The sequence below is a fragment of the Onychomys torridus genome, chromosome 10 (assembly GCF_903995425.1).
Source record: "Onychomys torridus chromosome 10, mOncTor1.1, whole genome shotgun sequence".
NCBI lineage: Eukaryota > Metazoa > Chordata > Mammalia > Rodentia > Cricetidae > Onychomys > Onychomys torridus.
In genome coordinates this window covers 618,985-634,335 of record NC_050452.1, presented here as the reverse complement: position 1 = coordinate 634,335, position 15,351 = coordinate 618,985, and the positions used below count along the sequence as shown (strand labels likewise).

Here is a 15,351-nt window from a genome sequence, read left to right as displayed (position 1 = left end):
ACTTAGACCACATATAGCAGTGGAATCCACTACACGGATAGGATGGGAGTTTCCAGCCTGCATTTCCAAGGGATTTGAAATAGACCAAAAATCAAGGAAGGAGAGGCCAAGCTCAAGGGGCCACTCCATTCCATTTCAATCACACCAGCTGTGCTAAACAACAACAACAAAAATACAGCAACCAACTTCTTTTATGTGTTCAATTCTACATAAAGTTCTGTTTTAATGGAAGCTTGCATTATAAAAATGTGAAAAGCAGGACCACAGCGATAAAAGTGCTTGTTACATGATCCTGACAGCTTAGGACACAGATACAAGGTAGAAGGAGAGAAATGGCTTATGAAAAATTGTCCTTTGACCTCTACACACATCATGGAACAAGCATTTCTGCATTCACACACAAATGCACATACACACATGCAATAAATGCAATAAAAAGAAATAAAATTGCTGGGTAGTGGTACACATGACTTTAATCCCAGCACTTGGGAGGCACAGGCAGGTGGATCTCTGTGAGTTGAGGCCTGGTTTACAGAGCAAGTTCCAGGACAGCCAGAGCAATGCAGAAAAACTCTGTCTTGAAAGACCAATATAGAAATCATTGAAGAACATATGTATTATATATACATTTAAAACAGTATTTTCTGTTAAAGGTCTTTCCTATTCAATATTACAATTCCATGGTATTGGTATTAACTCTCACCTTCAAATATTATGTTGCCTTGTTATCATTTGAAGACCCCCAATTGATAGTCCAGATTTAGGTGACTTATTTAGACTCTCAGTGTTTTTAGTCATAAGATTGCAGCTGGAGGGAGTAGATACAAATCTTGAAGCTTGCTATACTGAAACAAGCTCTTCTAGCTGCTGTCACCCAGCCTGCCACTCCACTCTACAGAACAATGAGATCAAACATGCCAAGTAGCTCCAGCTTAGTCCTGAATCAGGCCTGGGTTTACCAGGATTCTGCACACTAACTCTATTGCTAGTACTTTCTGGCTACAGTGATCATCACACACAGTTATTTAACCATTTTTAAGACTTCAATGACAATACAAATTACTCAACTTTAATAGTAAATTATTATTCAGAGGACATTAATCACCCTATTAGCCAACAGTACCTAAAGATAATTTTAGATAGCTAATTTTATTTCATGTCTAGCCAAATAACATGTATACTGTAATGTTTTCTGAAATTAATGACTCCATAAGACAATACTTCACTTGAATGATCATATCTGATACTTTACAATATTTTATTTTATAATATTTGGTTTCTTCTTGCTAAAAACATAGGTGGGTAAAAGTTTTTCAGTTTCAGACATTTTAGTAACATATAATTCTGAGGTTTCCAGAACAGAAAGTTCCCATTTTTAATCCTACTACTACAAATTTAAGAATGTGTTTTATTTCCTGCAATGTAAACTTTACAATTGTTATTTTTCTCCAATTAATATCGAATACTAAAATTAGAGTATTCCAGGTTAGAGATGGTTTTTTCATTAGAAAAGTCTGTCCGGTCGATGCGAGAACTAGGACTCCCAACCTTGCTTAGCCAGGCCTTCCTACGAAACAGAAACAAACAGAAATGAGCATGAATGGTAGCACAGAGTTACTAAAATACCCCAAAGGAGTAATAAAGGGAGTTCACATTTGCAATGCAACTTTTGCATATAATGTCACAATGAAGGACATTATTCTATATAACAAAAATTAACTATGATAAACAAATTGTTTACATTGTATATGCTGTCCTAAGAATTCTACCAAGTACAATATAAGGTTACACATAGACAAAGAAAAGGTAATAATTTAAGTAACTTACTTCATATTAAGATCATTCTCCCTACCCTAAAAGAAACACTTCAAAGTCATTAGTACCTAGCTCTTTTAAGTTTCAAAATATTTTTACAAAGTGGTTAGTAGTAAAAGTAATTCACCATTCTTTTTATTACAAAGTATATGGTAGACGTGTGTGTGTGTGTGTGTGTGTATGTGTGTGTGTGTGTGTGTGTGTGTGTGTGTGTGTGTGTGTGTGTATGTGTAGGTACATTACTTACAAAGAATAGACACAATTTCCTTAAAACATTAAATAAAACCAGAAGACCCATTTATCTATCTATTAAATACAGTTCTTACCATATACATTATTGTATTGCATGAAACAATCTAATTGTTCTGAAAACATTTCTTCTGCTTATTCAGAACAGTGTTTATCCTAACTCATTAGCAACATATATGATTTAATTTATGCATTTGGGACTTAACTGGATCACTCACTGTACAGTTCAGGCCTTTCTCATGTACTATGGAGACCTCAGACAACAGTGTTAAGGATTTTCCAGAGTCCTCTCCTATTATTTGAGATAACTAATTCAGTAGTTGTGATGGTTAATATTATGAACTTGGCAGAATCTAGAAGAGACATGCTTCAGGACATGTCTAAAGTATTATCTAAATTATGCTGAGGTAGGAAGCCCCACCCTGAATGTGGATGACATCATTCCATGGACTAGGAGCCCAGAATGCATATAAAGGAGAAAGCTAGCTGAACGCAAGAATTCATTCTCTCTGCTTCTTGACTGTTGATACAGTCACTGCTGCTTCAAGTTCCTGCCAGCAACTCTTCTCTACCATGACAGACTGTACCCTCAACTCTTCTCTACCATGACAGACTGTACCCTCAACTCTGAGCCAAAATGAACCCTATCTAAAGATGACTTTGTCATAGCAATGAGAAAAGTGGTGAATGCAGTGATTCTGTATAGTGATGTGTGTGTGTGTGTGTGTGTGTGTGTGTGTGTGTGTGTGTGTGTATGTGTGTGTGTGTACATTGGGCATGTATGGAGGCTTGAGAACAACTCAGTATTGTTCCTCGGGTGCTATATACTTTTTTTTTTTTTTTTTTTTTTTTTTTTGAGACAAGGTCTGTAAGAGGCCTGGAACTTGCCAGATAGGCTGGCCTGGCCAGTGAGTCCCAGTCTGCCTCTCCCGCACTGGGATTACTAGCACAAACACCATGATCAGCATTTTTCTCACATGGGTTCTAGGAATGAAATTCAAGTCCTCATGCCTGCAGGCAAGCACTTTACCAACTGACAGCCATCCCCTACAACAATGAGGCTGTTGTATACAAGTGATGGCATGAGCCCAGCTGTTACAGAGGAAACAGTTCTTCACATCCCTGAAATTATTCCTTGCTGTGAAACACACCTGTATTGTACTGTGCAGCGTAATCTCATACTGAATTAAAGCTTGGATTAAAAAACTATTTTCTGGGCAAAACTAATTGTCTGAAAATGACTCTTAACCAGGGAAAATAATTCTAATGACTCAAATTGCCATAATGCTTTGAGCTCCACCCACTCGGCTCTTACTTGTGACTTTTGCTGGGTGAGGTTAATTTTGCTACCCCGCATGGGCTAAATCATCAATAGTTACAGACTTCATTTCTTTTACTCATCTAATTAAAATCTTAAAAGTTGAAATTTCACATTCTTAGTTACTTTCCTTTTGCTGTTATTAAACACAATGGCCAAGGTAACTTATAAAAAGGTATTTTAATTTGGAGCTCACTGCTCTAGAGGAGTGGAGTCCATGACTATCGTGGTGGGAAGCATGGCAGCAGTCAGATGGTACAGTGCTGGAGTAGCAGCGAGAGTCCCATGTGATCCACAAGCATGAGTCAGAGAGAGCTAACTGGGAGTGATTGAGCTTTTGAAACCTTGAAGCCCTCCTCCGGTGACATACCCCCTCCAACAAGACTACATCTATTCCTTTCCAAACAGTACCACTAACTAGGGGCCAAGAATTCAAGTATATGAGCATATGGGGCCATTCTCATTCAAATCACCCACACTTATTGAATAAAATTCAATTTTTGTGACAAACAGTTGATGACTTCAATTTTACTTATCAAATCTTTAAATCTTCTTGAAAACAAAGGCCAAATTTGTAGCCAAACCTAACATTTAATGAGCACCTGCTGTTGACTAAGTTCTTTATATACACTTTTTCTTTATTCTACATGTGAGACCTGGAGCTCACAATCTACTACTTCCAAGGAGATAGAAAGCAAGAGAACTCAGTAAGCTGTTCCATGTGGTAGTAGCAGAGGAGAAATGGCCAGGCTCTGAATGCATCTAAAGGACTGTAAGTAGATTTGCTCACAGAGTTCACACAAGTGTGAGAATAGGAGAGTTGTGAGGATGACAGCTAGTATTTGGTTTGAGTAACTAGCTGGATGGAGTTGTTACTTATTGACAAGGACAGGTAGGGACAGGGCTAGGATCTGGGGAAAGATGAGAATTTCAGTTTTGGGATATCAAGCTTAGATGCTGTTAGCCATCCAGGTGAGATGTTGACTTGGGGTGGGATCTACAAGTCTGGCAAGAGGAAACAAAATTCAGAGTCTTTTAGCAAACAGACCAGTATTGAAGACTGGTTTCATCATCATGAAAATGAAGATAGATAGAAAGAATGGGGGTTCTGTGACTGCATTTTGAGGTACACTAATGTGAAGAGCTCAAAAAGGTAAGGAAGAATCAGAAACATCCATTGAACTCTGCAGAAAACTAGGAGAGTGTGGTATCCTTAAAGTCCATACAGTCTTCAGGGAATAAAAGGGTGTCCACAAACCTGCTGGTGGTCAAGGGAAGAGAGAACTTAGGAATGATCATTACACTTTAGCAATGGTGATGACCATAAGAGAAGTTTTGTGGGAAGAAAACCATATTTGAGTAGGTTCAAGACAGAACAAGAGCAGAAAGATTAGAATGCACAAATCCAAGACAAGGACAGGTGGGCAGAGGAATGCAGGAAATCTGTCTGTGCTGATAATTCAGTGTGTAGGGCTAGCTGCTTTACACCAGCTCCTCACCATCCATCAATACCTTCCTTGATTGCTAGTCAGATGGCCAGATAAGGACATAATGACTGGTTGTTGGAAGGTTTAAAGGCCTTGTTGTTTCCATTGTGGTGAGGATGGCCACATTGTGTCATGGTTCCATATATGCCACTGCTGTCACTAAGAACCTCCTTGCCTGCCCCGGCTGTTAAGGAATATCCTAACCACTGGTCACAAGCCATTAAGCCTCACTCTCCCCTCACTCTCAACCTCTTGCAGCTGGCGTTTAAGGTGGTTTAGGTTTGGAGACTGTTGATCTACAAGTTCTAGGGAAAAGCAAAATTGTCATGAAATTTCACATAAATGTATGCTAATTAAAAGGATGCGTACCCTATCCATACATTTCACATCTACATACATATCCACATATGTATATATGTATGCATATACAAATACCCTTACATTGAAAGAGACCAACATTATCAAATGGTATAGGTGATCAATTCACCAAGGAGGCATTTTATACATGGCATATTCTAGGTGCTTGAATGCATACATAGATACTTAAACTTTTGTATCTCGGAAAAAAGAAATTTTGTTCTCTCAGAGACTTATGTCAAATAGGGAAGTGTGAAGAATAAAGATGGCTATATGGTAGAATGTAACATGCAAAGTGCTATCCACAAAGGAGGAGACACACCAAAGGCATGCACACTTAGAATGCATTTGAGTAGATGACTGTGAGAGTGATAGAATTTCAACTACATTCTTAAGAAAATGTTAGCAAATTTGCAAATCTTAGAAAAGCACAATTGAAACAATGAGCAGCTGGTAATATTTATAATTTTTATAGTTAAATATATAATGTTTAAAATTGTTCAGGTTTTGAATACCCTAAAGAAACTCTTAAACAAACAAGTAGCAAAATGGAAAACTTATTTGGAATTTTTTTTAGAATTTAATTTAATTTTACATATCAGCCACGGGTTCCCCTGTCCTCCCCGCTCCTGCCCCCCTGCCTCCCCCCCCAGTCCATCCCCCATTCCCATCTTCTTCAGGGCAAAGACTCCCCTGGGGATTCAGCTCAACCTGGTAGATTCAGTACAGGCAGGTCCAGTGCCCTCCTTCCAGGCTGAGCAAAGTGTCCCTGTGTAAGCCCCAGGTTCCAAATAGCCAGCTCATGCACTAAGGACAGGTCCAGGTCCCATTGCCTGGATGCCTCCCAAATAGTTCAAGCTATTCAGTTGTCTCACTTATCCAGAGGGCCTGATCAAGTTGGGGGCTCCACAGCTTTTGGTTCATAGTTCACGTGTTTCCATTAGTTTGGCTATTTGTCCCTGTGCTTTTTCCAATCTTGGTCTTAACAATTCTCGCTCATACAATCCTTCCTCTTTCTCAACAACTGGACTCCTGGAGCTCCATCTGGGGCCTTGCTGAGGATGTCTGCATCTGCTTCCATCAGTTATTAGATGAGAGTTCTAGCATGACAGTTAGGGTGTTTGGCCATCTGGATCACCAGAGTACGTCAGTTTGGGCTTTCTTTTGACCATTGCCAGTAGTCTACAGTGGAGGTATCTTTGTGGATTTCTGGGGACCTCTCTAGCACTTTGCTTCTTCCTATTCTCATGGGGTCTTCATTTATCATGGTCTCTTTTTCATTGTTCTCTCTCTCTGTTCTTGATCTAGCTGGCATCTCCCACTCCCCTAAGCTCTTTCCCTCAATCCTTGACCTTCATTACCCCCCTCACCTCCAGTTTGCTCATGTATATCTCATCCATTTCTCTGTCATTGGGGGATCCCTATGTCTTTCTTAGGGTCCTACTTTCTAGGTAGCCTCCTTGGAGTTGTGAGTAGCAGTCTAGTCATCTTTGTTTTACATCTAGTATCCTCCTATGAGTGAGTACATACAATGTTTGTCTTTCTGAGTCTGGGTTACCTCACTCAGGCTGATATCCAATATACATAAAGAACTCCAGAAATTAGACATCAAAATGCCCAACAGTCCAATTAAGAAATGGGCAGAGAATTCTCAACAGAGGAAGCTGAAAGACATTTAAGGAATTGCTCAACATCATCAGGGAAATGGAAATCAAAACAACTCTGAGATACCACCTTACACCTGTCAGAATGGCTAAGATCAAAAACACTGAAAACAGCTTATGCTGGAGAGGATGTGGAGCAAGGGGAACTCTCCTCCACTGCTGGTAGGAATGCAAGCTTGCTTATACAGCCACTCTGGAAATCAATATGGCACTTCCTTTGAAAATTGGGAATCCATCTCCCCCAAGACCCAGTGATACCACTGTTGGGCATATAGCCAAGGAATGCTCAATCATACCACAAGGGCATTTGCTCAGCTATGTTCATATCAGCATTGTTTGTAATAGTCAGAACTTGGAAACAACCTAGATGCTCTTCAACTGAAGAATGGATAAAGAAAATGTGGTACATATATACAACGAAGTACTACTCAGCAGAGAAAAACAATGACATCATGAGGTTTGCAGGCAAATGGATGGAATATTCTTCTCATACAGACTACTTTAAACCAATATATAAGATGTTAGTGCAATAGAAAAATGGGCAAAACCCACAAGTACATAAAAAATAAACAGTGCTAATAAATATCTGAAAATGTTCACAGTTTCATGTTAAAAATTCAAAGAAAGAATGAGATAGTATTTATTTTTATTTATTTTAATTCATTTATTTATTTATTTTGGTTTTTCAAGACAGGGTTTCTCTGTGTAGCTTTGTGCCTTTCCTGGATCTCACTCTGCAAACCAGGCTGGCCTCGAACTCAGAGAGATCTGCCTGGCTCTGCCTCCCGAGTGCTGGGATTAAAGGCGTGGGCCACCACTGCCCAGCTTTATCTTTATTTAATTAAATTTATTTATTTATTATTTATTAATTTATTTGTGTGTGTGTGTGAGAGAGAGAGACACACACACACACACACACACACACAGAGAGAGAGAGAGAGAGAGAGAGAGAGAGAGAGAGAGAGAGCACATGTAGAGATTAGAGGAAAACATGAATGAGTTGGTTCTCTCCTCCTACAATATTGGCACTAGGGACTGAACACAGAGCATTAAACTTGATAGCAGGTACCTTTACCTGCCAGGCCATCTTGCCAGCCCTTATAGCACTTTCAATACTTTAAATTTTGTTTTATAGAATTTCATCCATGAGAACTCAATGTGTATCATTTTTACCACCTCCCTTCCAATCTCTCTCATGTCCCACTCCTCTCCCTCTCAAGTTCATGACCTCTCTTTAATTATAAATTTTGTCAATTAAAAAAAATCAAGTTTTATAAATTATAATTGGTAAATAGAACTGATAAGTCCATTTAGTATTGCTTATATGTATATGTGTTTAAGGTAGACCACTTGGGATTAAATGACATTTCACAGGCTTGTCCTTGGAGAAGATGGATTTTATCACTGTCAACTGCCATTAATTGCCCATTGCTCTTTATTTGGGTTGGGGCCTTGAGAGATTTCCCCATCCATGTTAACATGTCAACTAGTGTTGACCATGTAGGCCTTGCTTAGATGGACATATTGTTGAGGTTTTATGGCTACAGCTCCCTGTTACACACAGAAGATACTGTCTTACAGCATTCTTGGTCCTCTAGCCTTACAATCTTTCCACCTCTTCTTCTGAGATGTTCCCTGGGCCTGAGGTGTATGGGTTGCATTGTGGATATATCCTCTGGGGATGGGCAACCAGGTCAATTGTTCTCTATGTTTTGAACACTTGTGTGGATCTCTGTAAGAGTTTCTATCTGCTGCAAAAAGACACTTCTTTGATGAGGAGTGAGAGCTCCATTTATCTGTGGGTGTACATATTTAGAACACAGTAGTTAGGAATTGTACTGGTATCAGAAGTATCAATAGTAGGTTCTAAAACAAATTTTTCCAAAAATTTACTTAAATGTAAACTTAAATATCAATATTTATTAAATATAAATAAATAAGTGGCAGTTAAGGTATGGGCAAAGAGACTTTTTTTTTTCTGTGTTGTTGATGAGATTACAGGACTGTCTGATTTCTGCTTATTTTTAGAGCAGTTTGGTTCTACCTAACAGATGATGAAATGTCCACATTACCCAAGCATACTATCATTGGGAGGATATCCTGGGATACAAACTCTGAGACAGAAATTAGCACATTAATCAAAGTTCTGGTTTAGCATCTCCTGGGAGATAAGAAAACAAGACATAACTGGATGGCATCGATGCTGAGCAGCTTATCCAACATGAAGCTCTTGAACCCTTCAGGGCTGTCCAGTATACGATGAAAGGGCTGTGTCTTTATCTGCACAGACAAATGATGCTGTGCAGAGAAAGGGTGTAGCCTTTACTCAGGAGACTGCTCTATTGAGGCCATTCTTAAGGAGGGTGATGTCAGTAGCCAGTCTTCTAGCAGTATTCCAAGCACCTGGAGGGAAATGTAAGTGGCACTTTGCAGCCTCTGTTCATGCCCTCAGCTCAGGGGGATGATTGAGCGGGAAGGACAAAGGGGTGGTAAGTGGTGGGACAAGGCCCAGGGGAAGTTGGATAAAACAGGATGGGCACATTCATTAGGTTTAATTTCTGTTTTATACTTATTTATTTGTTCACATGTATATGTGCCATGGCACTGTGCTAGTAGAGCTCAAGCACAGCCCCTGGGAGTCAGTTCTTTCCTCCCATTACCAGGAATGGCAGCAAGCACCTGTGCCCACTAAACCATCTTGCCACTTTTTAGAAAATAAGGAAGACATATCTTTTCTTTCTAGAGTGAATACATTTATTTAAAAATTAAAGAGCAATTTGGATGTAAAGAGACATTTACATGAAATAGTCTCCATATTCAAAGCAATGTAGGAATTAAGATAATTTATTGTGCATTGACAGATACACAATGAACAATGGGAGGCCTTAAGTTTACATTGTGTGTCCTTGGATGTTGGCCCAATGCCAGTGAAGCCAGGGGTCAATGTCTAGGCCAATAGTTTCTCAACAGCAACAACTCATCTGAGGGGAGATTAAAAATTTTTAACAGATAGTTTTGTATGAGACTCCCACCTCCCCCAACCTAAAGTGGACTTATTTACTGGCTTGTCCCTGAGTTATGCTTCTTTCTGTGTTGAATAGGATGAGGGAAATATACTGCTTCCATGGTGAGTCTGCTCTTGGTCTTTGAACACCTTTTCCCATTTGATCTGTTATATTCTACAGGAAAAACACACCCGATATTCCATGCTGTCCTGGGAGTCTGTGAAGGCTAAAGCCTCGTCCTGGCTGTTTTTATGTTAATTTGACACAACTCGGAGTGATTTGGGAAGAACCCCCCCCCCCCCCCCCATCTCCCACTCACATTGGCCTGCAGGCTAGGCTACTGTGCATTTTCTTGATTTCTTGATTGGTGACTGATGTGAGAGTGCCCAGCTCACTGTGGGTAGGGCCACCACTGGGCACGTGGTCCTGGGTTGTATAAAGAAGCAGGCTGAGCAAGCTAGTAAGTGACACTCCTCATGGCCTCCACATCAGTTCTGGCTTCCAGGTTTCCACCCTGATTTCCCTGGATGGTGAACTACAAGTTGTAAGATGAAATAAACCCTTTCCTCCCAGTTTGACTTTGGTCAGTGTCTAATCACAGCAACAGAAACCCTGACTAACAAGACTTGGTGCACATTAGATCTTAAGTATTCCCCAGAGGTCCATACAGTAAAAACTTCCCCTGAAGTTGGTGATAGCAGGATACAGTGGAGGCTTTGAGAAGGAGCTTACTGGGAGATCTGTAGGTTGTTGGGGGATAACCTGGAAGGGCTTGTGGGACTCTCATCTTTGTTTTGGATCACAGACCCCAAATAATGGTGCAAATCAGTCATGGACTGAACCTCCAAACTGTGAGCCAAATAAACCTTTACCCTTTATAAGGTGATCATTTCTGATGCTTTGCTATAGTAATAGAAAGCTGAGTAATGCAAGATGTTCACATTCAATGATTCACTTCCACTGAATTTCTTTTTTGGTCCTATATTATCCTCTACTCTGCCCATGGGACCATCTCCAGGGCATAAAGTTTTGATTTCCTCTGGGATCCCCAGCAGCTTGCTAGTAAGGTCAATAGGATAAGTGCTTACTATTCAAATTTGGAATAAGTCTTATTTTTAGCCCTTCCTTCATGCCTATACCTCACTGTCTCAGTCTTGTTGGATTCCCACTGTATTAACTGTGTTACACAGTGGTGCAGAGCAAGTCTACCTCATATTTGTCTACCTGCTTCCCAGTTTTTATGGTTGCTGTAACTTTCTATCCCATTCTTAGATCTTATAGGTGTTTCAAGAAAATCCTTTTTCCTAGTAAGTGGAGTTTATGTAGGAGTCAAAGTAAATGCCTGTGTTCAAAATGTAATATCTTTAAAATGTGGTTTTATCCTTTATATTTACAACTTCAGGGCCAGCAAGATGGCTAGATAGATAAAGGCATTTTTCTGTCAAGCCAGACAACCTAAGTTTAATCCCTGGAATCCACACATTTGTAAAAAGAGAAAATGACGCCTAAAAATTGTCCTCTGACTACCACATGTGTACAATGATGTATGTCTCACAGCACTCTGAGACTTCCCTGCCTCCCCTCTCCTTTACACAATTAAGAATTTTTTTCTCACAGATCAATAGGACTCCAGATAAGAACAGCCTAAGTTTCTCCACCTGGCTATTCCTGAGGATGGTATTTCTCTCTCTCTCCTGGTCTTTGAGATTCCTCCACTTCCTCAATTACTAAGACTATGGGCCTAAAAGTTCTAAGCATAAGATTTTCCTTTAAGTTCCTAAATTTAACTTCTGTTTTTAGTCTATATCTGACTCAAGGTTTCCACTTGGCTGACAGACACATCCAAGCATCAGCTGCTGAATACAACCTGCTCCAAATGCCTGTGAGCCCTGGACTTGCTGAAAGCTGATATGGACCAATTCAGCTGATATAAATGCTCCCTGTTTCTCCAGCTGGGTCAGTGAATCAGATGCTTTGATGAATACCCCATTGCCTGAATTCTCTTTTTGCCTTTGACTAGCATTCCAGCCTTCCTGGGTCCTAACAAAAATGTCCAAATTTCATCAGGAAGTAATTACAGAAGAGAGTATATCACCCATTGTCCCTCAACAGGCTAGAATGTTAGATCAAAAGGAAACTCCCTGTCACTGGGGACCTGAGATGAAGTAAATAAGTGGTCCCCATCCTCATTTCTAGGTTCCTTCTAGATAGGAACTTTGTCAGTCATCACAGGGCCTTTGGCTCTTCTGCTTCTGTTAATTGCTGTTGGCTCTTGCATCATTGATGTTTTAACTAAATGATGATTCCTGTCTGGGTACCATTAAGTTAATGGCTATTATATCCCAATATGCCCTGAAACTCACTCTGAAAACCAGGCTGGCCTTGAACTCACAAAGATCAACTTGCCTCTGCCTCCCACATATTGGGATTAAAAGTGTGTGCCACCACCTGGTTTAAATGTGTTTTTAAATGTCTTATGTAGAGTTTTTAAAAATGAAACTAATTTTTGTAAGGCTTTTTATTTTTTTACCAAAATCATGTTGGCTTTAACAATAACACTAAGCAACTGAAAAGGGGTTTCATTATGAATGTATTTTTTATATATTTGATGAGAATTATACATGTTGTGAAAAGAATTTTTATGGAAGGGAAAATCACAATGATCTTGCATGAATGATTTATAAGGACCTTCTTTGCATTATGAATAAATAAAACACAGTGCTGGTGCATATCAAATGGCCAAGGAAAGATCTCTTGTCTAATAAATTTGCAGTGCTATGTTTTTATTATCATTATTATTATTAGTGTGTGTGTGTGTGTGTGTGTGTGTGTGTGTGTGTGTGTGTATGTGTGTGTTACCATTCAGGAAGTCATTGACCATTAGGCCGGTTGGAATTCCACAACATTCTCTATAATTCTTTGTGGCATATGGTACATATTTAGCCACCAGATACAGTAAGTGACATACATTCCCAGCCTTAGCAACAGTAAAGCAGCCAGATGTGGCCTTTGAAAATCTGCTTAGGCTATTGACCTTCCAGGGTCAGTATGAAAAGGCCCTGCCTCCACAGTGTGTCATAGAATGACACTTGTAAATTGCTATATATGTGTAAATGCTTATGTGTTCTTGATATGCCTCCCTGACACTAGCATGCAAGTTCTAAGACAGACTCAGTCTTATTATTAAATAATAATGTCATTACTAGATAATAACATATGGAAAGAATGAGTCTTTGTCACCTGTATGCTTTCTTCAGGTCTATAGCTCCCATACCTTGGAGGGTATTCTAGGTCCTATACCATCTACATGCAGAAAGAAACCCTGATTATGGACTCAACTTTGATTTTACAGCACACGAAACAAAAACTTTATTTTTGAAATAATCTTTGAAAGAAAAGAAAAAAAAAGTTTGCCCATGGTGTTCTTCTGTGAAACAGCACAATTAATGGCTATAGTCATCTTCTCAAAGGGTACTGGAAACCTTGGGATCTGACTAATGACCTACACCGAAGCCTGGGAAGCAAGATGATTCATTGCAATTGGTTCATTTATTTTTATCAGCTCCTCCAATTTTCTTATGTTTCTTATGACTGAGTTTATACAGGATAGAAATAAACACAGTGACTGGCTTTGCTTGGTGTCCAGAGTAATTCTTACAACATGGCAGGGGGATCAAGTTCATCCTGCATGCCCAGTCATGGACATGCCGCCATCTCCTACAAATAGTGCATGACTGTTAATGTGGACATATAAGTCCTAGGACATTTTCCTTAGTGTCTAAACAGACATACAAACAACCACTCATGTATTTGCTGTATTAATTCAGGATTTTCAAGTGTTTGACAGAGAAGATCTCTTTTTCCAACATTTTAAATGAAAGCTTCATGCTCTTTGGCACAGTGCTTTTCTCTGACAGAAGAGAATGGCTTGTGTGTGTGTATGCACAGAAATCCCATCTACTACAGGCTTCACTGCCCTCAAGCATTTCAGGAGCATTCCAAGGGCTATGAGAAACTCAGTGTGAAAACTGCCCCCATTAACCTATCATTCAGCAAAGCCATAGAGTAGACTGTAAAGAGAATTCATCATCTGTGGAAACAGAAACCAGCAGCACTGTCTCATCTCTAACTAAAGTCAGTATTTCCTGTAGAAAGTGGGCAAGTGAGGCTCCTAGGATGATAGAAAAAAAAATGCCATCTAAGTAATATCCTTGACTGAAACAAAGAGGTGAAATTAAATCACTAGAAAGCCAACACTATCAATAATTCATAGCAGTTCTATTTCCTGGGACTAAAGTAGGGTGGAAGTATCCTTTCAGATATCTCTGCAGCACTGCTATAAAACTCGGACTGAAGTGAGGAAGCAGACAGCAGGAAAAGATAGTGTATGAATTAAGCTAATGTAGTGCTTGCCAATCTCAAGCTTTTAAGCCAGCATTAATAATAGAAAGACAGTGTATAACATTTTTGATATTCTATTTTTCTCAAACTGCTTTCTTTATTCAAGTATATGCAGTCAAATAATACTATATTATAAAAATAAATGTTTAAATGATACTTTAATAGCATGTCTAAAAATTTGCTAGCTGATTATCCAGAAAACCCCATGTCCCACATAATTAACAAGAGATGAGATTCCTCTACGACTGTCATCACAGAGCTCCTGAAAAGACTGAAGAGGATGGTTACTTGCAAATCACTTCATTTACCATCTAGATCACACAGGCTCTTAATAACTGTTATTGCAGTGTAACTGTTCTCTGCCTTTGTACATTTGGTAATCTCTGGGATTCCCATAGTCACATACTTCCAGGGAAATTCTATTCATAATGCCTTTCAGTCTTGGCAGAAGTGCTTCTCAGCTGTGGTGTAAAGTGTCACATCACTCCACCTCTTCAAATGAGTAAGTCTGGAAAAGTATCCCAGGCATAAGCTGTGACCAGAATTCTGAGAAAGCTACCAATCCAAGGGCTTAGGAATGGAGAAGGTAGAACAAGTGAGGCCATAACTATAACCTTCAGCTCCTTTGGCAAAGTGACAGACATGCTCTAACTTTTGTCTTATTCAGAGGTAAGAAGGTGCTAGCATTATAGCAATGGAAGTGGATTTCGGGATCCTCATGCTTGGTTGTAAGGCATGTAGGAGTTGCTAGAACTTCCCTGAAACATACCTTATATAGAGCAAGGAGGCTGCCATTCAAATAATTCATAGACATATGGGCATAGCAGAAAGCCCTACCAGAGCTGTTATCCCCAGAGCCTTGGATATCTCAGCATTGCTGTCCCTGGTCCACATAACAGAAGTCAAAGTTCAGTTTTCACATACATATCACTGAGTGCAAAAACGTAAATTACATTTGAAATCTTGACTTTGAGGCAAGTCATGGAAATGTAGCTTCTAACTCTGTTGGGTCTTAAATAAAAGACAGCAGGAGGAGTTTGGACAAGAAGTTGATC

General features: G+C 39.5%; 1 protein-coding gene across 2 annotated transcripts in view; it reads right to left on the bottom strand.

Moving 5' to 3' along the window:
- Nucleotides 1-1,241: 1,241 nt before the first annotated feature.
- Nucleotides 1,242-15,351, bottom strand: part of Acyp2 (acylphosphatase 2) — a 160,890-nt gene continuing 146,780 nt past the window's right edge. For both annotated transcript variants that reach the window (XM_036201605.1, XM_036201606.1), the window contains exon 4: nt 1,242-1,567. In XM_036201605.1, coding sequence (XP_036057498.1) covers nt 1,453-1,567 — 115 coding nt within the window. In that variant the 3' untranslated portion in view covers nt 1,242-1,452. The remainder of the gene's footprint in view (nt 1,568-15,351) is intronic.